We start from the raw sequence: 27,344 nt of genomic DNA, 5'->3' as shown, positions 1-27,344 counted from the left end.
TTTGTGAAGGAACATTAACCAAATTACTTTGACTATGATATAGAACCAAGAGATGAGGAGAAGGGAGACATTCTCCTGGTGAAGGAAACATGAACTTCACTATAGTTAAGGACTTATGTTTAGTGTTAGGGTTAGATTAGTTGGTTTCTGATATAGGACGGAGAACATTTAATTTTGATGGACATTCTGACCATTCACCAAAGTTTTCCTAGGATTAGGTAGGGCAAGCTCCTTAGAAGTAGGGATGGATAGGTTTCTTGATCGTTTTCTTAAATTCTTTGTGTAAGGTTGACTGGGTTCAACCAGAATCACAATAAATAAATAGAATAAATACATACATAGGTTTCTATATTGATTTAATAAAGGTTGGTAGCTGACTAGATGACCCCCTCCTTGTCAGTCTTCTTCTACACGCTCACATCACTGACTCCTGAGAAGCCACTGCAAGGATCGGATCCAGAACCTGTCCTCAGGAAAATGCAGGAAGCCATGATACCTCAAAGACAGAGGAAGGCCGATGCTGGAATCCTGGAACAGCTTGACCATCTGTCTGATTCTGGTGACGCTCTCCTCAGCGAGGGGGTAGTGCGGTAGGAGGAAGCCTTTCCGCCTGAGTGTCCAGGACAGCTACAATAAATTGGAGCCTCTACTTTGGTGTAATATGGGACTTCTGCAAATTCAGAGTGAATCCTAGGCTGTGCAGCAGTGGGCAAGCATCCTCGTGAAACATGCTTTGGGGACCGACCTCTGGTCAGTTAGTCTTCTAGGTATGGGCATTGAAAGATGCCGGCATCCAGAGGTGCGTTGCCATCAGCTTGGTGAACACCCTGGGTGTGGAGGTCAGGCCAAAAGGGAGCACTTTCAACTTATGAGTGTCGCCAATGATGAACCTTAGGAACCGGCTCTCCTTTGGTGGATCGGCATGTGGAAATAGGTGTCCAGAAGGCCCAACAGGCTGGGACTGCAGAGCCTGGAGAATTTCCTTCAGTGTCACCATCCCGAACTTGTCCTTCTTCAGGAACTTGTTCAAGGCCCTGGGGTCCAGGATGGGACATAGTTGCCCCTTTTCTTAGGCACCAGGAAGTAACGGGGGTACCAGCCCTTATCTCATTCTCTGGCTGGCACCTCATCCACTGCATTTTGTAAGAGAGGAGCTTTCAGTTTCTCCTGGAGCTCTGGCTTCGGCAGATGAGATAGACGTGGTGGTCTGTCCGGGGGTCTCCTGAGAAAGGGCAGACAGTAGCCCAATTCCACCAACTGGAGGGACCCAGGCATTAAAGGTTCCATCCTTCCACCTTTCCCAGAGCCCAGAGAGACTCTCCCTACAACCGGGGAAATGTGTGGGGAGAACTCAAAACAGGTTTTGCCAGTGCTGCAGGTGCCAAGGCCGTAGAATATTGACCTTTAGGTAGCCCTCTAACCCTGCCGGGGCACGAGAACTTTCTATGCCCTTGCTTGATCTGTGGCAGCTGTGTCCTCCTTACACACTGAGTGAAGTGCCTGACACTCCTTCCTCTCAAACCCAAGGAAAAGGGCTGCTTGTTGGTTACTGTACTAACCCCAATGACTTTGCTGCCAGCTTGGGGTCCTTGAACCTTTCCAGGGACTCATCAGCTTTCGGTCCAAACAAGCCACAGAATGCCAAGTCGAGAAGCTTCAACTGATCATTTGAAGACTGATCCACACAGGTATGAGGTTGTCGAAGAACCGTCAATGTGCCCATTGACCTCTAGAGACAGTCTGCTGCGATGAAGCCATCCTGGAGGACTTGACACACCGCCTCCTTAACATTCTTAACAATATCCTGAAAACTGACCCTGACATGGCCTGCCGCCTCCAGAGGATATGAGAATATTTGGCAAAGGCGCATGAAGCGTTAATTGCCATCAATAGCACATTTCCCGAGGCGAAAACCTTCTTGGCTAAGGCGTGGATTTTCTTGGACTCCTTGTCCGTTTGAAGGTTTGACGTCGAGGTGAAAGGCCTTGAGTTTACCGTTGTGGACTGAACTAACCGTCTCTTGGGACTCGGGTGCGCTGTGAGGAAGGGAAAATCGCCCCTGGCCAGGTGGTGCTGCTTCGTGAGTTCGCCATAAACTGCCGGCGTCGGGCATGACCTGGTTCGCAATAGCTGCGTTAAATGTAATCTAATCAATCATTTGTATAGCGCCTTTTCCAATTGGTATGGTCTCAAAGCGCTGTAGGTGAACGCCTGTGGGGGACCAAAGTCCAAGATGTTGAAAGAATTGGCCGGAGGAGTTTAGCATGCTTGTGTGCATTTTAGCCAACGCGTAGGTGGGGCAGCCAAGTCCCTACTAGCTACCCATATCGAGCTGGCATGTGGATGGGTGCTTTGAAATTATAAAACTCTTTTGCAACATACAGTATTGTCAGTCAAGTCGCATTGTTGGAAGTGTTTTGGACGGGGCGCAGAGGCTTATTGGGACAACCACTTTCTCGACTGCCTTGCGTTATCGGGCCATTTGGGAGTGCGTATAGGGACGTCGGATGCATCTCGATATTGGGGACGTATCCGTTGTGCAGCTCCTCCGCCAACTCAAGCACGTCTGTCTGGTAGGTCATGAAATCGGGTAGTTGATCCAAATTTGCCCATATCAATGGCTCCATCCCAAAGGGGGTTATGGCCCCCGTCCTCATCAAATATTGTCCGCATTGATGCAGAAAGATCTGTCCAAATACCATTGGTCCTGCATGTGACTCGACAGAGGGGGGTAAGGGGGACTCCAATCTAGGCACTCAATGCCTCCGCCGAAGCTGTTGGTGCTTAGGCGACCTTTGTTTTGTTTGCACTCAAGGGCGTTGGATGATTTTTCACCACCTTTGTGCCAGACCAAGGGGGCATAGTCGGCGCTGTAACCACCATTAGTGTCTATGTGGAGACGAATCCGCTGCAGATTTTTCAAACGTTTGAGTCTTAAATTCCTACCATTCCTTCCTCGAAGACAACCTGAAAAGGGTAGAACACCCTTCACCTGACAAGTCTGAGTCGCCCCTGTGACTGTGCTTTTTTTATGAAAGGAAGAGTGATGGGTCTTGCCTGCGGGAGTGCAACCGTTGCTTTGATTACTACAGCGCCTACTCTCCCTGTCCTTTTAATCGGATGTAGACCCCTCAGTATCTGGACCTGAGGGTGTAGTAGCCTATCTAGCCGTTGACTTTGAAGGGGTTCTCCCTAGCGCCAGTACTGCTGCACATTCACTTACAGGCTTCGCGTTCCTCCACCGACAGTAACCGCATTGCTGAGTGTCCTGTGCCACTCCCAGGCACCACATGCAAATAGTGTGTGGGTCTGTGAGGGTCATCTTCGAGTTGCAGTGCCTGCAGTGTTGGAATCCCAAGAGGTTGGGTCATGACATTGACACAGTCTAAATTGAAAAGATTTTGAGCAGTGTTTCCAACAGTGTGCTGAAAGTGTGAAAAAAAGGAGGTAAGGCGGTATAATGCATGTCTTATGTACAATCGCTGACATCACGTCTGGAGTCGAGGAGTGGCACAGTCGAAGCATGAACGAGGTCGCAGAGACAACGTTGCGCCGCACTAGGCCCCCTGTTGAAATTTTCCAACCAGCTGATACTGAAGGGATTGAGGGGATAATCTATTAAATTTTGGAATTTTTGGGAGAATACAATCCATTGAAATATATTATATACATTCAAGGAGTTGAATATAGCCAGACCCTGTTGCAATCACCCTAGTTAATATACAGTGAAGGAGTTCTGATCTTCGTTATTCACGCGTGAAGGATGACAATAGTGTTTCCTGTAATATTTTTGTACGTTTTTATTGTAAATCCGAACTTTGTCACATAGCATGTGGACTGTCAGGAGGTTAGTGCTATTTAAATCAGAATTGATGTTCTTAACAGTGGTTGCTTTTTTTGCTTGATTTTTAGGCGCTCAGAGAGAAGGAATGATTCTCCCTGGCTCTTCATAAAATCAACCTTCAAGCTAATGGGAATACAACCTGATTAAAAAAAAAAAAATCCAAATTAAGGATAACAAGCGCCAAAAAAATCAAGCAAAAAAAATAAATTTCAAAAAACACTTAAGAATATCAATATGAATAACTGTTGGGCAGGCACAACAGTGCATCTTTGTTGCAAGCGAAAAGTAAAACCTGAATGATTATTAAAAACTCGCCTAGAAAGGGAGTAACTGTTTGCGCCATCATTACTTTAAAACCCTAGCTAATATATTCAGCTTCACCTTGACACACAGACACACAATCCACCATCATTTCTGCCTTTTTTTATTTTGCATAGCTGGAATTGCAAACCAAGTACATTCAATTAAGATCATGTATCTAAACACCAAATGGTTTGCAGGTGAATAACATGCATACAAAAAAAGGACCGAAATCACTTTAATCTAGTGTACAAATAAAAACCGCAATATTCCAAAATAAGATTTTTAAATTAATTGGAACCATCGTTCCAGTGGGATCACAATTACGTGTGCATTACCCCTACCAATTTAGGAATATCACTCTCCAGTCAACCCACACCTTCAGTAAAAGGCTATTGAACAGTGCGATTGTCCAAGACTGCTCTAAATTCCCTGTACCTCAAATCAGAAACGGTCCTAGTTCTCCCACCTTTGGGCATTCCTGGCCCAGGATTTAGCGTGGCCTAGTCCCCTATCGTGCCTTCAATCTCTGTTACACGGTCAGTCATGTGACCCCCCACTTAGGTCCGTCTACATTTTCAAGCTCTTTTGGCTGTGTCACAGCAGAGCGTCCACAATCCTCGATAAAATGGATGACACGAAATATCACCTTATCTAAAAACGATGCCAGATGCATGGCTGGCACATTCCATAATCTGTCAGCAACCAACCTCGGCTGTTTACAGAGGCCTTTTCAGAAAAAAAGGCAACTGAACTTTCTCTGCAAAGTATATAGGATTGCCTGGCACGTCCCTCGGGAGAAGGGGGAATTCCAGACGGACAGTGGTGGTGCATAAGGTGGGACTGTGTTTCACAACTTCATGATATATTAGTCTGAGAAGCTCGGGAGGAGTCCCGGGCTGGAGGGCAGTTGCTGGTGTGCGAGTATTCGCTGTGCTGCAACCTTGCTTTATTTTTACTGCCTGATAACTTGGCCCCAAGCCAAGATGGAGGGGATTATCTCAGAGCCTAATTGGGTAGTGAGCCTCAGCTCTGCAGTCTAGAACTTTGCTAAAGTTTCTATAACTGCCTTTAATAGAAGGTATCAAGGGAGCAAGTCCTTTTCTGTTGAACCCCGGTTTGGTACCAGTCTGAAGCCCTTCTTGGTGAGGGAGGTTTAGGCAGGAAAGAGAATCTCCATGATACATGTTCCAGACATCTCGTAGGCCTAAATAATTAATTGGAAACCGTGTGGTTTAGGTGAAAGTGAATCTTCTGAGGTTTATAGCGATTTCACTGTAAGATCATCTGGGTAGTCAGCCAAGAAGGAATATTGCTCATTCAATTTAGCTGTGATGAAGTTTCCTTCAGAAAGCTTCATATAAATCGGGGTGTGACTCCCCAACTGGGCTCCTAGACCATACCTGGTTGATGCTGGTGCCCACAGCACTGCATTGGGTTGTACAGTGACTCGTATCCCAATACTCACATACCCCAGGGGACGGAAAGTGACCATACCTGGTTGACAGTGGTGCCCACAGCACTGCATTGGGTTGTACAGTGACTCGTATCCCAATGCTCACATACCCCAGGGGACGGAAAGTGACCATACCTGGTTGACAGTGGTGCCCACAGCACTGCATTGGGTTGTACAGTGACTCGTATCCCAATGCTCACATACCCCAGGGGACAGAAAGTGACCATACCTGGTGGATGCTGGTGCCCACAGCACTGCATTGGGTTGTACAGTGACTTGTACAGTGACTCGTATCCCAATACTCACATACCCCAGGGGACGGAAAGTGACCATACTTGGTTGACAGTGGTGCCCACAGCACTGCATTGGGTTGTACAGTGACTTGTACAGTGACTCGTATCCCAATACTCACATACCCCAGGGGACAGAAAGTGACCATACCTGGTTGACAGTGGTGCCCACAGCACTGCATTGGGTTGTACAATGACTTGTACAGCGACTCGTATCCCAATATTCACATACCCCAGGGGACGGAAAGTGACCATACCTGGTGGATGCTGGTGCCCACAGCACTGCATTGGGTTGTACAGTGACTTATACAGTGACTCGTATCCCAATGCTCACATACCCCAGGGGACAGAAAGTGACCATACCTGGTGGATGCTGGTGCCCACAGCACTGCATTGGGTTGTACAGTGACTTGTACAGTGACTCGTATCCCAATACTCACATACCCCAGGGGACGGAAAGTGACCATACCTGGTTGACAGTGTTGCCCACAGCACTGCATAGGGTTGTACAGTGACTCGTATCCCAATGCTCACATACCCCAGGGGACGGAAAGTGACCATACCTGGTTGACAGTGGTGCCCACAGCACTGCATTGGGTTGTACAGTGACTCGTATCCCAATGCTCACATACCCCAGGGGACAGAAAGTGACCATACCTGGTGGATGCTGGTGCCCACAGCACTGCATTGGGTTGTACAGTGACTTGTACAGTGACTCGTATCCCAATACTCACATACCCCAGGGGACGGAAAGTGACCATACCTGGTTGACAGTGGTGCCCACAGCACTGCATAGGGTTGTACAGTGACTTGTACAGTGACTTGTATCCCAATACTCACATACCCCAGGGGACGGAAAGTGACCATACCTGGTTGACAGTGGTGCCCACAGCACTGCATTGGGTTGTACAGTGACTTGTACAGTGACTCGTATCCCAATACTCACATACCCCAGGGGACAAAACGTGACCATACCTGGTTGATGCTGGTGCCCACAGCACTGAATTGGGTTGTACAGTGACTTGTACAGTGACTCGTATCCCAATACTCACATACCCCAGGGGACGGAAAGTGACCATTGGTATGGTCTCAAAGCGCTGTAGGTGAACGCCTGTGGGGGACCAAAGTCCAAGATGTGGAAAGAATTGGCTGGAGGAGTTCAGCATGCTTGTGTGCATTTTAGCCAACGCGTGGGTGGGGCAGCCAAGTCCCTACTAGCTACCCATATTGAGCTGGCATGTGGATGGGTGCTTTGAAATTATAAGACTCTTTTGCAACATACAGTATGTCAGTCAAGTTGCATTGTTGAAGTGTTTTGGACGGGGCGCAGGGGCTTATTGGGACAACCACTTTCTCGACTGCCTTGCGTTATCGGGCCATTTGAGAGTGCGTATGGGGACGTTGGATACATCTCGATATTGGGTACGTATCTGTGTGCAGCTCCTCCGCCAACTCAAGCAAGTCTGTCTGGTAGGTCATGAAATCGGGTAGTTGATCCAAATTTGCCCATACCAATGGCTCCATCCCAAAGGGGGTTATGGCCCCCGTCCGCATCAAATATTGTCCGCATTGATGCAGAAAGATCTGTCCAAATACCCTTGGTCCTGCATGTGACTCGACAGAGGGGGAGGTGGGTGGGGGGGACTCCAATCTAGGCACTCAATGCCTCCGCCGAAGCTGTTGGCGCTTAGGCGACCTTTGTTTTGTTTGCATTCAAGGGCGTTGGATGATTTTTCACCACCTTTGCGCCAGACAAAGGGGGCTTAGTCGGCGCTGTAACCGCCATTAGCGTCTATGCGAAGACGTATCCGCTGCAGATTTTTTGAACGTTTGAGTCTTAAATTCCTACCATTCCTTCCTCGAAGACACCTGAAAAGGGTAAGACACCCTTCACCTGACAAGTCTGAGTCGCCCCTGTGACAGCACTGCATTGGGTTGTACAGTGACTTGTACAGTGACTCGTATCCCAATACTCACATACCCCAGGGGACGGAAAGTGACCATACCTGGTGGATGCTGGTGCCCACAGCACTGCATTGGGTTGTACAGTGACTCGTATCCCAATACTCACATACCCCAGGGGACGGAAAGTGACCATACCTGGTGGATGCCGGTGCCCACAGCACTGCATTGGGTTGTACAGTGACTTGTACAGTGACTCGTATCCCAATACTCCCATACCCAAGGGGACGGAAAGTGACCATACCTGGTGGATGCCAGTGCCCACAGCACTGCATTGGGTTGTACAGTGACTTGTACAGTGACGCGTATACCAATACTCACATTCCCCAGGGGACGGAAAGTGACCATACCTGGTGGATGCTGGTGCCCACAGCTGTCAGGTTTCCTTCCCTTATTTGTCAGGTTTCCTTCCTTTATTCAAGTTTCCTTTTCATTATTTCTCTTTATTTATCCTTGTCAGATTAGCTTTGTGTGGGTGGGAAGTTTTCCATTATAGTTGGTTTGGCCTTAACTTGTTGATTCAGAATCCTGGTTCTGACCCAAGGCAAGATGGAGCCTCACAGTGACAGCTCTGATTGGTTAGAAGACAATGCAGAACAACAATGAACATTCTAAACTGTCACTCTGTGCCTTTCATCATCAAAACCCCATCTGAGAGGACGTGTTTAGTGGCTGCTCCTGCTTTAGTCTTAGGCCTGGTGGATTTTATCCTTCAGACATCAGCAGTTGAGCGGCTACTTTCTTGGGGGTTACAGGAGAAGTCATCAGCTGGCAGGAATTCGTTTTTGAAGACAGGAAAACCTTATGAATTCGCTCAGGAGATAAGTGACTTTATTTTTACTGTAACTTTGTTCATCATAATAACATTCTCCTTGAAAGTTCATGAAAAGTTGTGTATCTACTAAAACTATTGAACTCCCGGAGTGCGCGTGTGTTTTCCAGTGCGGTGTTCCATAGCGCGAGAATTTGACTGTCGCGTGCGTATTCAAGTGCGCGTGTGCTTTCTAGCGTGGGTGCTCCGAGCGCGAGTAACTTTTTGTCTCGTGCGATTTTAAATGCGCGTGTATGTCATAGCGCGGGTGATCCGTAGCGCGAGAAGCTATACGTCGCGTGAGAACTAAAGAGCGTGTGTGATTTCTAGCGCGGGTGTTCAGAGCGCGAGAATCTGTTTGTCGCGTGCAAAGTAATTGCGCGTGTGTTTCATAGCGCGAGTGTTTCTTCGCGTGAGTCTCAATACGTCGCGTATGAAACAAAGAGCGCGTGTGTTTTCCAGCGCAAGTGATTTTGCGCGTGAGAATCAATTCGTCGCGTTTGAACTCAAGAGCGCGGGTGTTTCTATTTCGCGTGTTTCGCACGAGAACATTATTGCGCGTGTGGATTATTGCGCGTGTGGATTAATGCGCGTGTGGAATTAATGCGCGTGTGGATTTTTGCGCGTGTGAATTCTTTTAATCGCGCGTCTTCATTCGTTTGCGCGTGTTCTTCAACCAGGAAGATTTCTATGTACAGTTCATCGTTCATCTGAGTGGAAATAACCTGCGTGTGCGTTTAGCACGTGTTTTTTCTTCAAGGATTCAAAAACTCAATATGATTATAAATAGTTTGAAAAATTTGAAAGAACAAGAAAGAATATTTTAAAGACAATCTAACTGAACATCCAGGGCATATTGGCTAAAAGACAATGAACTAAGACTTCCAGTTGTGCCTTAAGTAAGAAGTTGCTGAGAATTTCAAGTGTCTCAAGTAAGAGAGATTTTCAGCTTCTTTATCAGCTTCTCTAAGAAATTTCAAGAGAAGAGCCAGGTATGATTCTTAATTATTAGTTAAGGATTAATGTCTTCCCATTCATAAGGTTAAGTAAGTGAATTAAGGAAGTGTATCTGCTATTCTTTTATCCTCTGCAGGTTCAGCTCTGGTTAGCCTTGACGCAGTCTGCCTGGTGTTGTTTTGTTATCCCATTCCCCCTTTCCCTTTGGGGTGTAGTTTACAGAGCTGAATTGAAATCTAGTTCTGGGAAATACATCTCAGGGGGATTGTCGGGGGTTCAGCAGCTTCCGCGGACGCAGGACCTCTCAGCCTGACAGAATGAAAGGCCAATAATTTAGTCCGCCCGAGCTGTCATGAACCCCGACGAATCCATGGAGATGTTAGGATCTTTGATCAGGGAGTTACGGGAGGAGTTGAAAATTTCTCGGGATGAAAATGCCTTACTTAGTCAAAAAGTGGATGACTTAAGTGTTAAAGTTACACAAATTCAACAGAGGGGAGAAAGGAGAGAGGATGAGGTTTCAGGGTGCGCAGGTTCTCCACCTGAGTTAGAAAGAGAAGATCAGTTACCACACATACAACGGGCGCCTCCAGTGGCAGAAGGGGTAAGGAGTATAATTATGCCAGTTCCTTTAGCGCCCCCAGAACGTTATCACGGGGATTCCAAGAGATTTAGGGTGTTTTTAACACAATGTGAATTACATTTTATGAGTAGACCAGAATTATTTCCATCGGATGCTTCTAAGATAACATTTATGTTGTCATATCTTTCTGGGGAGGCATCTGCTTGGGCTGGGTTGTTGGTGAGTCAAAAGAGTGCGGTTTTAGGAAATTATACCAGTTTTTTAGAGATATTCCGAAAAATGTTTGATAGAAGACAGTTATCTCTGGAAGTGGATGGTGAACTTTTAGAATTAAAACAAGGTAATAGAGACTTGATTGCTTATATAACACAATTTAAGTCCCTTGTGTTAGAAAGCAAGTGGCCCGAGGATAAACAGGCCTCGTTGTTTTATCGGGGCCTTAGAGATGAGTTAAAGCATGCTTTGTCTGGAGTAGTTGAACGCCCTTCTACTTGTGAAGGTCTGATTGATTTGGTTATTCAATTGGACTTCCGTTTGAGTGAAAGGAAGGCAGAGAGACGTCATGGTCAGAGTGATGTAAGGTCTATAGTTAAAGTAGATAGACCTAAAATAGAGAGTAGACCCAAAGGGAATAATTCATCTCCAAGAATCCGAGGCCCGTTAACAGTGGAGGAAAAGACTAGGAGGAGAGATAATAATCTGTGTTTATACTGTGGAAGAGGTGGGCACTTTTTAGGAAACTGTCCTTACACTCCCAAGAAGACTTCTTCCTCAGCAGTCAAGGTACAACAGATCGCCAATACTGTGCAGACAGCGGTTCCTCATATAACCATAAATGTATCCTTATTTTTTGAGTTGGAGTGTAAGGGAAATGGTCCTGTAATGATTGACTCTGGTGCTACTGGGAATTTCATGGATTGGGGTCTGGCCAAATCTTTGGGAATTCCAATTATTCAGAAGGAGGTTGTAGAGCAGGCTAGGGCTGTTGATGGTACGTGTTTATCTTCTGGTCCAATTACTCATAGAACTGGTTCTTTAACTTTGGAGTTATCAGGAGGTCACAGAGAGATAATTTCGTTTGAGTTAATTGATGCTCCTTTGTTGAAGATTATCTTGGGCATGCCTTGGCTTACTCTCCATAATCCACTGATTGATTGGAGTGCTAGGACAATTGACATGCAATCCGATTTTTGTAAAGAGAATTGCTTTTCAGGAAGTCTCTTAGAGGAAGATGTAAAACAAAGTAATTCCGTGTCTAGTTTTCTGGCTGAGACTGGAATTGGAGGTCATGATGTGGGAGCTGTAGTGGGTCAACTTCCCCAGTGTTACAAAGATTTCTGGGACGTATTTGATGAGAAAGTGGCAGGAGAATTACCACCCCATAGGCCCTTTGATTGTAAAATTGAACTGGAGCCAGGAACAATTTTGCCTAGTAGTAGGGTATATGCTCTTACTGAGAAAGAGAATGATTATTTAAAAGAATATTTGTCGGAAAATTTGGCCAAAGGGTTTATTCGTCATTCTAAGTCACCGGCGGCCTCTCCTTTATTTTTTGTACCAAAACCGGATGGCACGCTTAGAACTTGCATAGATTATCGAGCAGTTAACAAAGTCACTGTTAAGAACCGGTATCCTCTTCCTCTCATCTCAGAAATGCTTAATCAAATACAAGGAGCAAATATTTTCTCTAAATTAGATTTGAGAGGAGCTTACCATCTTGTACGTGTGCAGGAAGGGGACGAGTGGAAGACAGCGTTTAAGACCAGGTTTGGGCTGTTTGAATATCAAGTTATGCCATTCGGTCTATGTAATGCTCCAGCGGCTTTCCAATTTTTCATTGATGAGGTTTTTAGAGAATACTTGGATATTTTTGTTGTCGTTTATATCGATGATATTTTGATTTTCTCTTCTGACCTAGATCAACATCAGAAACATGTGTGCTTGGTTTTACAAAAGTTGCGAGAAAATCATTTGTTTGCCAAATTGGAAAAAAGTCAATTCCATACCGATTCTGTGGAGTTTTTAGGTTTTATAATTTCACCTAAGGGTTTAGAAATGAATCCTAAAAAAGTGCAAGCCGTTCGTGAATGGCCCTCTCCTACTAAGGTTAAGGAAATACAAAGTTTCTTAGGGTTTGCCAATTTTTATAGGAGATTTATAGAAGGTTTTTCTCGGCTGGTTGCTCCTATAACGAGACTTTTGAAAAAAGGAGTGAAATTTGACTGGGACCTTGAAGCAGAAAAGGCTTTTCAAGAGTTAAAACAAAGATTTACTTCTAGTCCAATTCTAATTCATCCAGATCTTTCTAAACCTTTTTTTGTGGAGGCGGACGCTTCAGATTTAGCTTTGGGGGCGGTGCTTTCTCAAAGGAATGAAACTACTGGTCAAATACATCCAGTTGCATTCTTTTCTAGGAAGTTTTCTGCTGCTGAAGTGAACTACACAATTGCTGACCGTGAACTGTTAGCAATAAAGTCCGCTTTTGAAGAATGGAGACATTTTCTTAAAGGAGCAAGACACACAGTAACGGTCCTTACTGATCACCGAAATTTATTGTTTTTAAAATCTGCAAGAACTTTGACTCCACAACAACTTCGTTGGTCTTTATTCTTTGCAGATTATGATTTCATTGTGACTTTTAAACCCGGAAGTCAGAACAAAAAGGCTGATGCGTTATCTCGCCAATTTCCTGGAAGTGAGGAGAAAGAGATTCTAGAACCAGAACCTATAATTGCTCCAGAACGTTTTTTGTTAGCTGGAGCCATTAAAGAAATGGATTTTTTGAATGAAGTTCGTCAAAATATGTCCTTGAAGAAGATGGAGGAGTGGGTGAGACTGGATCCAGCTAGAAGGTTGAAAGACGATCTTCCTTTTTTTGATAACAAGCTTTATGTACCTACTGATGATTTAAGAGAAAAGGTTTTGAGAAATTGTCATGAATCCATTTTAGCAGGACATCCTGGTTTCAGAAAAACTCTGGAATTGGTTCGAAGGAATTTTTGGTGGGAAAAGATTCGCCAAGACACATTGAACTTTGTTAAAACTTGTGTAGTCTGTGCACAAGCGAAAAGTCAAGTTGGAAAGCCGCATGGTTTATTGGAGCCGTTACCTGTTCCTCCTCGTCCTTGGCACACAATTTCTATGGATTTCATAGTTGATCTCCCTCAAGATAAGGGTTGTACTACCATTCTTGTTGTGGTCGATCTTCTTACTAAAGAAGCACATTTTTTACCAATGGAGGGAGAGGTTACCGCGGAAAAACTGGCTCATAGTTTTTTGCAAGGTGTGGTTCGACCACATGGACTCCCAAGTCAAGTTATCTCTGACAGGGGATCTCAATTTATTTCAAAATTCTGGAGGGCCTTCTGTAAGAAACTTGGAGTGGAAGTTAGTTTGACTTCTGGGTATCATCCGGAAAGTAATGGACAAGTGGAGAGAGTAAATCAAGAGTTGGAGACGTTTTTAAGGTGTTATTTACAAGCTAGAGAGGAATGGGTGGATTTGGTGTGGTTGGCAGAATTCTCTTACAACAATTGTGGAAAAGATGCTACTTCTATGTCCCCTTTCTTGTTGGGTCGTGGGTTTCATCCTCGCTTTCTGAGTTTTGAGGTGTTGGAGGATTCAGGGAATCCTAGAGTGGAAGATCGTTTGTTGATAATGAAAAATAACTTAGAGAGAGCAAAAAAGGTTCTGGGAGAAAATAAGTTGAAATATCAAAGGTGTGCAGATTTGAGAAGAAAGGCTGGTCCTGAATATAAGGTGGGAGACTTAGTTTGGCTTTCTACCCGGTACCTGAAAATTAAGGGGAAGAATAAGTTCAGTCCACGATTTGTAGGCCCTTTCGAGGTAGAAAAAATCATCAACCCTGTGGCAGTACGTTTGAAATTACCCAAGCAGTTGAAGGTACATCCTACTTTTCATGTTAGTCTTTTAAAACCAGTTTGTTCAGGAACTAGATTTAGAACACCACCTTCCCCTGTGATTTTGGAGGATTCATCTGAGGAATTTGTGGTTAAACAAATTTTGGATTCTAGGAAAGTGAGGGGAAGGTTGCAGTATTTGATTGATTGGGAGGGATATGGACCGGAGGAACGATCATGGGAAGATTCAGTTGATGTACATGCCCCCCGTTTAGTTGCTAAGTTTCACGCTAAAAACCCACATAAGATAGGCCCAGAGACTGGGCATTAGGAGGGGGATACTGTCAGGTTTCCTTCCCTTATTTGTCAGGTTTCCTTCCATTATTCAAGTTTCCTTTTCATTATTTCTCTTTATTTATCCTTGTCAGATTAGCTTTGTGTGGGTGGGAAGTTTTCCATTATAGTTGGTTTGGCCTTAACTTGTTGATTCAGAATCCTGGTTCTGACCCAAGGCAAGATGGAGCCTCACAGTGACAGCTCTGATTGGTTAGAAGACAATGCAGAACAACAATGAACATTCTAAACTGTCACTCTGTGCCTTTCATCATCAAAACCCCATCTGAGAGGACGTGTTTAGTGGCTGCTCCTGCTTTAGTCTTAGGCCTGGTGGATTTTATCCTTCAGACATCAGCAGTTGAGCGGCTACTTTCTTGGGGGTTACAGGAGAAGTCATCAGCTGGCAGGAATTCGTTTTTGAAGACAGGAAAAGCAGGAAATCCTTATGAATTCGCTCAGGAGATAAGTGACTTTATTTTTACTGTAACTTTGTTCATCATAATAACATTCTCCTTGAAAGTTCGTGAAAAGTTGTGTATCTACTAAAACTATTGAACTCCCGGATTGCGCGTGTGTTTTCTAGTGCGGTGTTCCATAGCGCGAGAATTTGACTGTCGCGTGCGTATTCAAGTGCGCGTGTGCTTTCTAGCGTGGGTGCTCCGAGCGCGAGTAACTTTTTGTCTCGTGCGATTTTAAATGCGCGTGTATGTCATAGCGCGGGTGATCCGTAGCGCGAGAAGCTATACGTCGCGTGAGAACTAAAGAGCGCGTGTGATTTCTAGCGCGGGTGTTCAGAGCGCGAGAATCTGTTTGTCGCGTGCGAAGTAATTGCGTGTGTGTTTCATAGCGCAAGTGTTTCTTCGCGTGAGTCTCAATACGTCGCGTATGAAACAAAGAGCGCGTGTGTTTTCCAGCGCGAGTGATTTTGCGCGTGAGAATCAATTCGTCGCGTTTGAACTCAAGAGCGCGGGTGTTTCTATTTCGCGTGTTTCGCACGAGAACATTATTGCGCGTGTGGATTTTTGCGCGTGTGGAATTAATGCGCGTGTGGATTTTTGCGCGTGTGAATTCTTTTAATCGCACGTCTTCATTCGTTTGCGCGTGTTCTTCAACCAGGAAGATTTCTATGTACAGTTCATCGTTCATCTGAGTGGAAATAACCTGCGTGTGAGTTTAGCACGTGTTTTTTCTTCAAGGATTCAAAAACTCAATATGATTATAAATAGTTTGAAAAATTTGAAAGAACAAGAAAGAATATTTTAAAGACAATCTAACTGAACATCCAGGGCATATTGGCTAAAAGACAATGAACTAAGACTTCCAGTTGTGCCTTAAGTAAGAAGTTGCTGAGAATTTCAAGTGTCTCAAGTAAGAGAGATTTTCAGCTTCTTTATCAGCTTCTCTAAGAAATTTCAAGAGACGAGCCAGGTATGATTCTTAATTATTAGTTAAGGATTAATGTCTTCCCATTCATAAGGTTAAGTAAGTGAATTAAGGAAGTGTATCTGCTATTCTTTTATCCTCTGCAGGTTCAGCTCTGGTTAGCCTTGACGCAGTCTGCCTGGTGTTGTTTTGTTATCCCATTCCCCCTTTCCCTTTGGGGTGTAGTTTACAGAGCTGAATTGAAATCTAGTTCTGGGAAATACATCTCAGGGGGATTGTCGGGGGTTCAGCAGCTTCCGCGGACGCAGGACCTCTCAGCCTGACAACAGCACTGCATTGGGTTGTACAGTGACTTGTACAGTGACTCGTATCCCAATACTCACATACCCCAGGGGACGGAAAGTGACCATACCTGGTGGATGCTGGTGCCCACAGCACTGCATTGGGTTGTACAGTGACTCGTATCCCAATATTCACATACCCCAGGGGACGGAAAGTGACCATACCTGGTGGATGCTGGTGCCCACAGCACTGCATTGGGTTGTACAGTGACTTTTACAGTGACTCGTATCCCAATACTCACATACCCCAGGGGACAGAAAGTGACCATACCTGGTGGATGCTGGTGCCCACAGTACTGCATTGGGTTGTACAGTGACTTGTACAGTGACTCGTATCCCAATACTCACATACCCCAGGGGACGGAAAGTGACCATACCTGGTTGACAGTGGTGCCCACAGCACTGCATTGGGTTGTACAGTGACTTGTACAGTGACTCGTATCCCAATACTCCCATACCCCAGGGGAAGGAAAGTGACCATGCCTGGTGGATGCTGGTGCCCACAGCACTGCATTGGGTTGTACAGTGACTTGTACAGTGACTCGTATCCCAATACTCACATACCCCAGGGGACGGAAAGTGACCATACCTGGTGGATGCTGGTGCCCACAGCACTGCATTGGGTTGTACAGCGACTTGTACAGTGACTCATATCCCAATACTCACATACCCCAGGGGACGGAAAGTGACCATACCTGGTGGATGCTGGTGCCCACAGCACTGCATTGGGTTGTACAGCGACTTGTACAGTGACTCGTATCCCAATACTCTCATACCCCAGGGGACGGAAAGAGACCATACCTGATTGACAGTGGTGCCCACAGGACTGCATTGGGTTGTACAGTGACTTGTACAGTGACTCGTATCCCAATACTCACATACCCCAGGGGACGGAAAGTGACCATACCTGGTTGACAGTAGTGCCCACAGCACTGCATTGGGTTGCACAGTGACATGTACAGTGACTTGTATCCCAATACTCACATACCCCAGGGGACGGAAAGTGACCATACCTGGTGGATGCTGGTGCCCACAGCACTGCATTGGGTTGTACAGTGACTTGTACAGTGACTCGTATCCCAATACTCACATACCCCAGGGGACGGAAAGTGACCATACCTGGTTGACAGTGGTGCCCACAGTACCGCATTGGGTTGTACAGTGACTTGTACAGTGACTCGTATCCCAATACTCACATACCCCAGGGGACGGAAAGTGACCATACCTGGTTGATGCTGGTGCCCACAGCACCGCATTGGGTTGTACAGTGACTTGTACAGTGACTCGTATCCCAATACTCCCATACCCCAGGGCACGGAAAGTGACCGTACCTGGTGGATGCTAGTGCCCACAGCACCGCATTAGGTTGTACAGTGACTTGTACAGTGACTCGTATCCCAATACTCACATACCCCAGGGGACGGAAAGTGACCATACCTGGTGGATGCTGGTGCCCACAGCACTGCATTGGGTTGTACAGTGACTTGTACAGTGACTCGTATCCCAATACTCACATACCCCAGGGGACGGAAAGTGACCATACCTGGTGGATGCTGGTGCCCACAGCACTGCATTGGGTTGCACAGTAACTTGTACAGTGACTCGTATCCCAATACTCCCATACACCAGGGGACGGAAAGTGACCATACCTGGTTGACAGTGGTGCCCACAGCACTGCATTGGGTTGTACAGTGACTCGTATCCCAATACTCACATACCCCAGGGGACGGAAAGTGACCATACCTGGTTGACAGTGGTGCCCACAGCACTGCATTGGGTTGTACAGTGACTCCTATCCCAATACTCACATACCCCAGGGGACGGAAAGTGACCAACCTGATTGATGCTGGTGCCCACAGCACTGCATTGGGTTGTACAGTGACTTGTACAGTGACTCGTATCCCAATACTCGCATACCCCAGGGGACGGAAAGTGACCATACCTGGTGGATGCTGGTGCCCACAGCACTGCATTGGGATGTACAGTGACTTGTACAGTGACTCGTATCTCAATACTCACATACCCCAGGGGACGGAAAGTGACCATACCTGGTTGACAGTGGTGCCCACAGCACTGCATTGGGTTGTACAGTGACTTGTACAGTGACTCGTATCCCAATACTCACATACCCCAGGGGACAGAAAGTGACCATACCTGGTTGACAGTGGTGCCCACAGCACTGCATTGGGTTGTACAATGACTTGTACAGCGACTCGTATCCCAATACTCACATACCCCAGGGGACGGAAAGAGACCATACCTGATTGACAGTGGTGCCCACAGCACTGCATTGGGTTGTACAGTGACTTGTACAGTGACTCATATCCCAATACTCATACCCCAGGGGACGGAAAGCGACCATACCTGGTTGACAGTGGTGCCCACTGAGCCCTGGAGTACCATCTGAAGCATCTTGGCATCGGCTGGGTCCTGGTGGGTGGCGAAAGCCAGTTCCTGGGTCTTCTTCTGCATGTCTTCGATGGCCACCTCGATCGGAATCAAGATTATCTGCAAAAAAGGGGAGAGATCATGCAGAGGCTTCTGTGAGATCAAGGGCAATAAGTCCACAGTGAATGGGGGAACTGAGGCTTCTGGGAGTGCAAAAACCCCATAAGGCTTCTGTAAACAAAAAGGCAGATAGGACAGCAAGGAAGGCAAGATGAGGCTTCATGGAGCACACGGGCATGGAGACCGCAGCAGGGGTGATTTGGTGGTCAACACAAGAGGGAACACAATGGCACAAAGAGCCCAGCCCAGGGAAAAAGAGCTGCGGGGTCTAGGAGATCAAGCGCGCTTACCGGCTGGGTAAGATAAAGCTGCGCTTTCTGGAAGAGCAAAGACACTAAGAATACTAGTGAGGAGAGGGCGAGCTGAAGCGACGGGAGAGCAAGGTCACTGTCCCAGGAGTGCCGAGGAAGTGCTAAGCTTTATGGGGGCATTACGCGCCTACAGGAAGGAGTGCGATGGGGAGCAGTAGCGTAGGCTTCACAGACGGGCACCTGCAGTAGGTGCTGAAGATGCAGAGGAGTCAGGGGACACCAGCAACTGCTAGCTAGGGGAAGAGAAGAGCAAGCTTCTGGGTGCCCAAAAGCATGGAAACCTCATGAGCGACGGACGTTCGAGGGAAGAAGCAGCAGGGGGAGTGCTACTGCTTCTGGCAGTGTAACAAAGTGCAACAGGGATTCTTAGGGGTGGGTACTGCAAGGAAAGAGGGTTGATGCTTCCGGGAGAGTAACATCACTTGGGACTTGCAGGACTTTCCCCATTATCTCCTACGGTGGAAGGTCCCGATTGCGTTTCCCTAAAATGACCTGGCACCAGGCTCTCCCACCCCACAACACGTTTCCTGTTTCTTTGAAGTAGAAGGAGTAGCTCAAGCTGCAAAGGCTTGAGTGGGGTTTTGGCTGTGCTCGTTAGTTGATCCCTGTTCCATCATATTACATTCTAGGGCTATGTCCTGGCTTCAAGCATTCCCCAGCACTGCCTTTCCTCATATACATGACCCCTTCCTCCCACCAAACAGATTGGCTTCAAACCACATGCATTGTATCCCCCACTCAAAGCATTCCAATGAAAACCCTCGTGCCTCCGAAACAATATAATCAATCAGCTCCAGTCCCACGCATTACCTCTATCCACACCAGGGCTTATGTTCCAGTTTCACCCATGCCCACAACCCTCAAATGAAATTTGGTTTAAAATGACATGCATGGCCTCAGCCAACCCAGTGATTCATAATATCCCTCTTTATTTCAAACCCGTCCCACCGCATACCTCCTCCTTGTGCACCACGTTGATCCTAGTTTTGATGTATGGGAAGGCATGCGATGTGGTGAGGATGGTCTTCCGCTTGTATTGCTCATGAAGGTCGCCATGCGCGCGGCCGTCCAGGGTAAAGGGTGTGCAGAACATGAAGTTGCGCAGGTTGTAGTTCTTGTCGAAGTACGTTATGCGGTCCTTCATCTCGTAGGTGTCGAAGTACGGCTCCACGTAGGTGATCTGGATGTAGGCCTGGGAGCAGGGCATGGTGGCACAGAAGTAGTGCCGGAAGAGGAGAAAGAGAGGAGAGGGCGAAGGGGAGAGTGAAAGTTAGTTACAGGAGGAGAGAGGGATGGAGTGTAAAAGAGGGGTGGGAGCCAGAGAGCAGGGTTCAAGGACAGAAGATTAGAGGATATAGAAGAAAGAGGGGGATAAACAAGGGGAAGGGAAGAGTGGGGAGACACAAATGAAAAGGAGGGGCAGTTGGTGAATAGGTTTAGGAAGGGAAACAGAAAGGGGGCAGAGGAAGGTCGAACAAGAGAAAGGGGAAAGAGTACAGAAAATAGTAGGAAGGAGATTTACAGGGAGAAGGAGAACCAAAGGGAGAGAAGAAAGACGGGGAGCAAGATAAAGATGGAGGGAAGTGTAGACAGAATTTAGAAGGCACAAAGTACAACAAATGAGAAAAGAAAATGGGGTCACAGGAGAAATGGAATGGAGAGGGATAGTGCAGAGAAAGAGGCGAGGGTCCGAAAAGAAGAGTGTGGAGAGAGGAAGGAAAATATAGTGTGTGGGGAAAGTAGAGGGAGAAAGTGGGGGAGTAAAGGCAGAGCAGAATAAAGTGAATCGTCTCTCCTGCCATCAACATGTTCATTTTTTGTAAAGCTCATAATGAAGAATATTTTGCAATGCCCATGGCTCCGGAAGCATCGGATGTGAACGGTGGAATGAGGATTGCTTTTCTAATTTAGAAAAGTACAATCAATTCCAAAGAATATATATTTCCTATTGGGAAGCAAGGTATTGTCACGTCTCTCCAAGTTTTCCCCAAGGGAGAGTCCTTTTCCATGAGGCTAGGGAGGTGCGGCTGCTACACAATAGTCCCTGTGCGTGAGGTTGGGTGTAATGCAGGAGGACTTCGTGGGGAGGGACTCTCCCTCTGGGGACAAGGACGATCGCCTGGGGTACGGCCAATGAATCTGGTCGCTCCCCATCATTCCCTAGCTCTCCCCACAGTTCAGAACCATTTTATTGAAAGTAAACCCATGTATTGTTGTAACACAGGAGCTAAAGCCAAAGGCAAAAGTACTAGGACGAGGAAGAGCACAGGCGACATAAAGGTCATTGACTGTGCTAGTTATTTATTTATTGTGTGTTATGGTTATACATCACAACCTTTCACACGAAACAAAAACATCAATTAAATTAAATGGTTAGATTTAAACACTTAATTACAACAGCTTAAAATTGTCTAAACAATCAATTTAAAACACTTTCTAAAAATCCTAAAATGGCAATTGTCAGTGCCATTTCATTTACATTTAAAATACGAATCCATAATTGATCAGCAGACCAAACCCCACATTCTTAATACATCGATGCAGTTTTTCGTGCCGCTTCTTCTCCAACTCTGGGCAGTCAGCATATCGATGCCTGAGTGTTTCCGGCTCGATATAACGGCACCAACACACTCTTGTGCATCACTTGTGGCCAGATCGCCTGCCCTGAACTTCCCTTGTTAGGATGAGCTTAAGTATCAGCCTTAGTGCTTTAAAGCAAAAATCTCTTGACGGGTGCTTCTTCGGATAAGGTGCTAAAACATAACTATTTATGTTCCAATCAAAGTGGTCATTAAAACATCGATCGTTCAGTAGAAGCAACCAGTTCTTAATCCATTCATATTGTTACAGTTCGAATTTCACTTTGTTCGGGGTAAAAAACCAATTCCTCAGCAGTTGCTTCTATCCTTAACAAGGACTCTTCACAGTTGTTCTGCCACACCTTTAACGATTTACACATACCATTTTTGAGCTCTTGATCCAACTTCATATACATAGATGCCTGTGAGGGATTCCAAACCAGCGCATACGTTTGCAACCCCTTCCATTCCACTAAAGATCCCAAGGGCAGCAACCCCAGTTCGTTCCTTATTGCTGCCATAGGGACCGAACTCGGAAGGTGGAGCACTCTTCTCCACAGGAGAGCCTCCAAACTTGACCAGTCTACTATTCTTTTCAAATGTTTCACACCAAAAATCAACTTTGGGACCATCTTCTGTTGATACAGCTTTACCGCTTTACCAAAGGGAGTGCGGAGAAACGCCCACACTTGTGGTCAAATAACATGAGTTGGGAAGCAATGGCCACAAACAAGGCTTTATACCTTTTGTTCACGACCGCCATTGACTTCCCAGAGTTAAAAATGCTACCCAGATATTTAAATTCTTCCCCCACTTCCAATGGCCAACCATCAAACCATTTAAAGGACTTCCATCCGTCCTTTGATGCGTTCAACATCAATACCTTTTAGATACATTTAACTTGAGGTCCAAGTCTACCAGAAATTAGTTTACTCTCTCTAGAGCCCATTGCAGTCCAAGTGGTGTCTCATCAAATAAAATAATATCTTCTACATAGTTTAAATATTGAATTTTAGTTTGACCTAAAAGAGGGAGGTTAGACCGTATACCTTGCCAGCAGACAATATTATTTATATTTTTTTTTTTTTAAATGCGCCAAGAAACACTGTTGGCGTAAGACTCGGGTTGTATAGATTGTACATAGATATGTACATAGATTGCATTCCATGATCCCATACTGCATTGATAGGCCTCTCTCCCACTATACAGGTGTCTCAAGCTTGGCGGGACTTCTGTACCCAAATTGCATTGTGTGATCTCCAACCTGCACTGACGGGCCTCTCTCCCGCTGTGCAGGTGTCTCAAACTTGGCGGGGCCTCTACGCCCTAATTGCATTGTCTGATCTCCAAACTGCATAGACTGCATTGTCTGTTCTCCAAACTGCATTGATTGCATTATCTCAGTCCCAACCTGCACTGATAGGCCTCTCTCCCATTATACAGGTATCTCAAATCTAGATCACCCGCAAACTGCGGGTGGCCTCTCTGACTAGGACCTCTCGCACCACAAGGCGAAAGTCCAAGCTGCGCCCTTCTAAGCCACCCTCCAAATAGCAGACACCCTACCAAACCCTCACAGCCTTCTCACCACAATGTACCGCACTCAGGGAGACAGACAGTAAAGAGAGCCACCGATGATACCCAACTTAATAACCCTTACCCCCCCCTTTCCCCACCTAGGACAGCAACTGAACGAGTCCCCAACTCCAGCCGGAATACCACCTACAGACATAGCCCAAACTAGTAGCGGACACCCCCTCCCCCGCCACTACACCACAAGACAACCAGACCAAAGCAGGACCAACTAGACGTCACCAAACAAAGGCTAAACAAACTCTCAATCTCACAATGCCGCTCAAACGACCCATCACAAGGAAAAGTAGAAGAGATAAAAGAACAAACACTCCAGAACAGCAACTCAGATTAACAACCATAGACTGGATCCCCACAGACAAGAACACAAACCGAAGCAACTCTGAGAGAAGAGAAACAGCCCTCTACCTAACTCCATACCTCGCAGACAACTGGCCACCACGGCAACCCAATCCAACTCTAGAAGCAGCAACATCAAACAACCTAACACAAGCAAGGAGAAGAAGGATGACCAACACAAACAACAAACAGACGACCGATGCAATAACCCCCTACATCACCAAAGCAAGAGGAACTTCCAATCAACAACCACAACTCCCGGAAGACGAACCCGATGAAAACACAAAGAACCCAAGACAAAACCTAGAAGAACTCTTCGAAGACGCTGACACCCCGAATCCCACAGCCCAACAAGTAACGACCAGGAAGGAAACCTCAACACCGAGCAGAAGAAGACCGCAACAAAGCCCAAACCAAACAACACCCCCAAACTTCACTGCAATCTAATAAACGCAAGATCCATGTCAAAACACTGAACAGAGATCTTCGACCTACTCGACGACATCGGCATTGACATCCTGTTCATCACAGAAACATGGCTAAATGACAACTACAAAATCACACTCCAAAGCTGCCTTCCGACCGACTTCAAATGCCTACAAATAAACAGAAAAAACTAAAAAGGAGGAATCATCGCTTTAGCATTCAAAGAACACCTGAAAATAAAAACTGACGAACCACTCAACATCCTCAACTGCGAAACCATGGTCATACACCTAACAGTGAGCCCGAAAACCAACATCACATTCATCCTGGTATACAGACCGCCAACATATGATGCAACATTCGTCGATAATTTCATAGAAGCCATCACCAACTTAGCCATCAACCACGAACACCTAATCATCCTGGGGGACTTCAACATCTGGTTTGAAGACAGCCACGTCAACTCCCAAAACTCACTAATTGAACAACTCAGCACCATGAAACTACGACAACTAGTCAAAGGAGCAACGCACTCGGCAGGACACACCCTAGATGCAATTTTCGGCAAAGAAAAACTCATCACCACAGCACCTCCTATACAAATACTGTGGAGCGACCATCTCATCATCCCATTCGTGATCAATCTGCCAATCCAAGCATACATTCAACATCTGAAACTCACAACCACCACAAAAAGAAACTGGAAACACGTCAAAGAAAGCAATCTATTCGAACAACTGGAATTAACGAAACCCTCAAGTACAGAACTGGAACTAGTGCACCTAGACGGGAAAGCAGAGATTCTGCACAAATGGATCGCGGATACAACCCAACGAACCTAACACGGAACCACAGCACAATCTCCGAGGCTTTCCTGAAATATCAGCAGATGCATTCGCAATGCTGGTAAAACGAAGCAAGAAAGCGGGATCACCCATGGACCCATGTCCCCCAGACATCTACAAATCGATCCTCGCACAAGGATCGCCAGCAGAACCCTACAGAAACCTTCTAAATCTATCACTATCAACAGGGACTGTATCGAAGATCTTCAAATCAGCATACATCAAGCTACTCTTGAAAAACACAAGTGGTGATGTAGATGACCTACAACATCCCCTACCCAGCAAAACCTCTAGAAACCTACGTATATAAACTAACACAAGAACACGTAGAAAAACACCACCTCCTGGACCAAGCTCAAATCGGTTTCAGACCAGCGAGAGGAACGGAAACAGCACTATTATCCATCTGGGACGACCTCAAAACTAAAGCAGACTCGAACACTACCCCACCCCTTATTCTGCTAGACCTCTCTGCAGCCTTTGACACAGTTAGCCACGACACGCTGACCAAAAGACTAGAAGACATAGGCATAACAGACACAGCACTACGTTGGACCAAATCATTCCTAGCAGACAGGACAGAAACCATATGGATCAAACCTTTCAAATCCACTCCACGAGTTAACGACTGGAGTGCCACAAGGATCCTCACTATCTCCACTATATTTCAACATCAGACTCCGGTCATCAGAATCTTCAAAAAAGACAACATTACATGTTACAACTACACAGATGACACTCAGATCACCGAAACGACTGTCTAAAGGAAGTCTTCAACTGGATGGATGCCAACAACCTGAAAATCAACCCAGGAAAGACCGAAATCATGATCGTATCCAAAGACCAAGAGAACAAAACCACCATACAATGGCCTACGGAAATGGGAAACGCACCAACACCATCGAAGGTAGTAAAAAATCTGGGAGTCCTAATGGACAACACCCTAATCCTGGAACCGCAAATAAATGCAACAGTGAAGAAGAACAAGTTACTTTCTTACCTGGTAACGTTCTTTCGATGGGATGGTCCGACGACGTATTCCATATCTATGACATGTAATCACCACAGCTGTGCTGCTTCGGAAACTTTTTCGGCGTCTGCGTCCTGCGTCGATGACGTCGATGACGTCGATGCGCCATCGTCGAGGACCTCCTCTGACGTCCGACGTCATCCGATGTGATAAGTAGGACGCACGACGCCCATAGCCTCAGTTGTAGTTTTTTCCCCCAGAACGTGTGACATAAGTCAACTGCCAGTCAGACACAAAGCCTTGCGGAACGTAAGCTGCAATCGCAAAAGAAATTCTGCAGCGGGGAAGGCCGGGCGGGAGCGATATGGAATACGTCGTCGGACCATCCCATCGAAAGAACGTTACCAGGTAAGAAAGTAACTTGTTCTTCGAGGGGATTGGGTCCTCCGACGTATTCCATATCTATGACAGACTCCCAAAGCAGTACCAAAGCAAGGAGGAGGGAAAGAATTTAGAATCAAAATGTAGAATAGCCAATCAAATAGCAGAGCAAAGGACCGCCTTGCCAAAGGCCAGATCCTGTGCTCGGATGGAATCAAGGGAATAGTGACGTACAAATGTATGTACTGAAGCCCAGGTGGCTGCATCACAGATGTTGCGAATAGGAACACCCCTCTGCAGGGCAGTAGACGCAGCCATACCCCTGGTAGAATGGGCCCGCAAGCCAGCCGGTGGGTCCTTACCCGCCAAACGGTAGCACTCCGAGATGGCCAAAATAATCCAGCGAGACAAAGTCTGTTTCGTCACAGCTTGCCCCAAACGCTTTCCAGCGTAACCAATAAAGAGTTGATCATCCACTCTGACCCGGGACATGCGTGAAACATAAAAGCTTAAAGCTCTCCTAGGATCAAGCCTATGGAGCCTCTCCTCTTCCTTACCAGGATGCGGAGGAGGATAGAATGCCGGAAGAACAACCTTCTGGGCCAAATGAAATTCCGTCACTACCTTCGGAAGGAACGAAGGACGAACTCTAAGGACAACCCTGTCCTTGTGAAATACAGTGAAGGGAGGCTTAACTGAAAGTGCCTGTAACTCACTCACTCTGCGAGCGGAAGTGACCGCAACTAAAAACACAGTTTTCAGAGTTAACAGCCTCAAAGGGCAAGAATGTAAAGGCTCAAACGGAGCACCCATAAGAAACTTAAGAACCAGGTTTAAATCCCAACCGGGCACCAGGAAAGGTGACGGAGGGAACACATTAGTGAGCCCTTTCAGGAACTGTGAAATCAAAGGGATTTTAAAGTAAGAACACTCTTCAGACGAGCGCTTAAAGATGGACAGCGCCGCCAGGTAACCCTTAACGGTACCCACTTGCAAGCCCCTGTGGGCCAAAGAAAGTAAAAAGGACAGAACCATGGGGATGTCACATGCAAAAGGATCCACATTCTGAACTCTGCACCAGTCGCAGAACTTACGCCAACGGCAACGGTACAGAGACTTTGTTGCCGGCCTTCGGGCCGAAAGCAACACCTCCATCACGTCCTCAGGGAGGTCCCAATCCTTATACCTCAACCTTTCAGAAGCCAAGCGTGAAGGTTGAGGGATCTGACCTCTGGATGGAGAACCTGACCCCCCTCCCGTGAGAGCAGA

The 27,344-nt window shown here is 46.3% G+C and overlaps 1 protein-coding gene across 6 annotated transcripts in view; it reads right to left on the bottom strand.

Annotated features, from left to right (window-relative positions):
* Positions 1–27,344, bottom strand: part of DOCK6 (dedicator of cytokinesis 6) — a 1,219,180-nt gene that overhangs the window by 73,671 nt on the left and 1,118,165 nt on the right. For all 6 annotated transcript variants that reach the window (XM_069604231.1, XM_069604230.1, XM_069604232.1 and 3 more), the window contains 2 exons: positions 19,898–20,134; positions 18,488–18,631 (listed from right to left, as the gene is read on the bottom strand). In XM_069604231.1, coding sequence (XP_069460332.1) covers positions 18,488–18,631; positions 19,898–20,134 — 381 coding nt within the window. The remainder of the gene's footprint in view (positions 1–18,487; positions 18,632–19,897; positions 20,135–27,344) is intronic.

Source organism: Ambystoma mexicanum, chromosome 3q (assembly GCF_040938575.1).
Source record: "Ambystoma mexicanum isolate Mex_15411 chromosome 3q, UKY_AmexF1_1, whole genome shotgun sequence".
NCBI lineage: Eukaryota > Metazoa > Chordata > Amphibia > Caudata > Ambystomatidae > Ambystoma > Ambystoma mexicanum.
The sequence above is the reverse complement of the archived record's forward strand: the minus strand, read 5'-3'. Positions and strand labels throughout refer to the sequence as shown.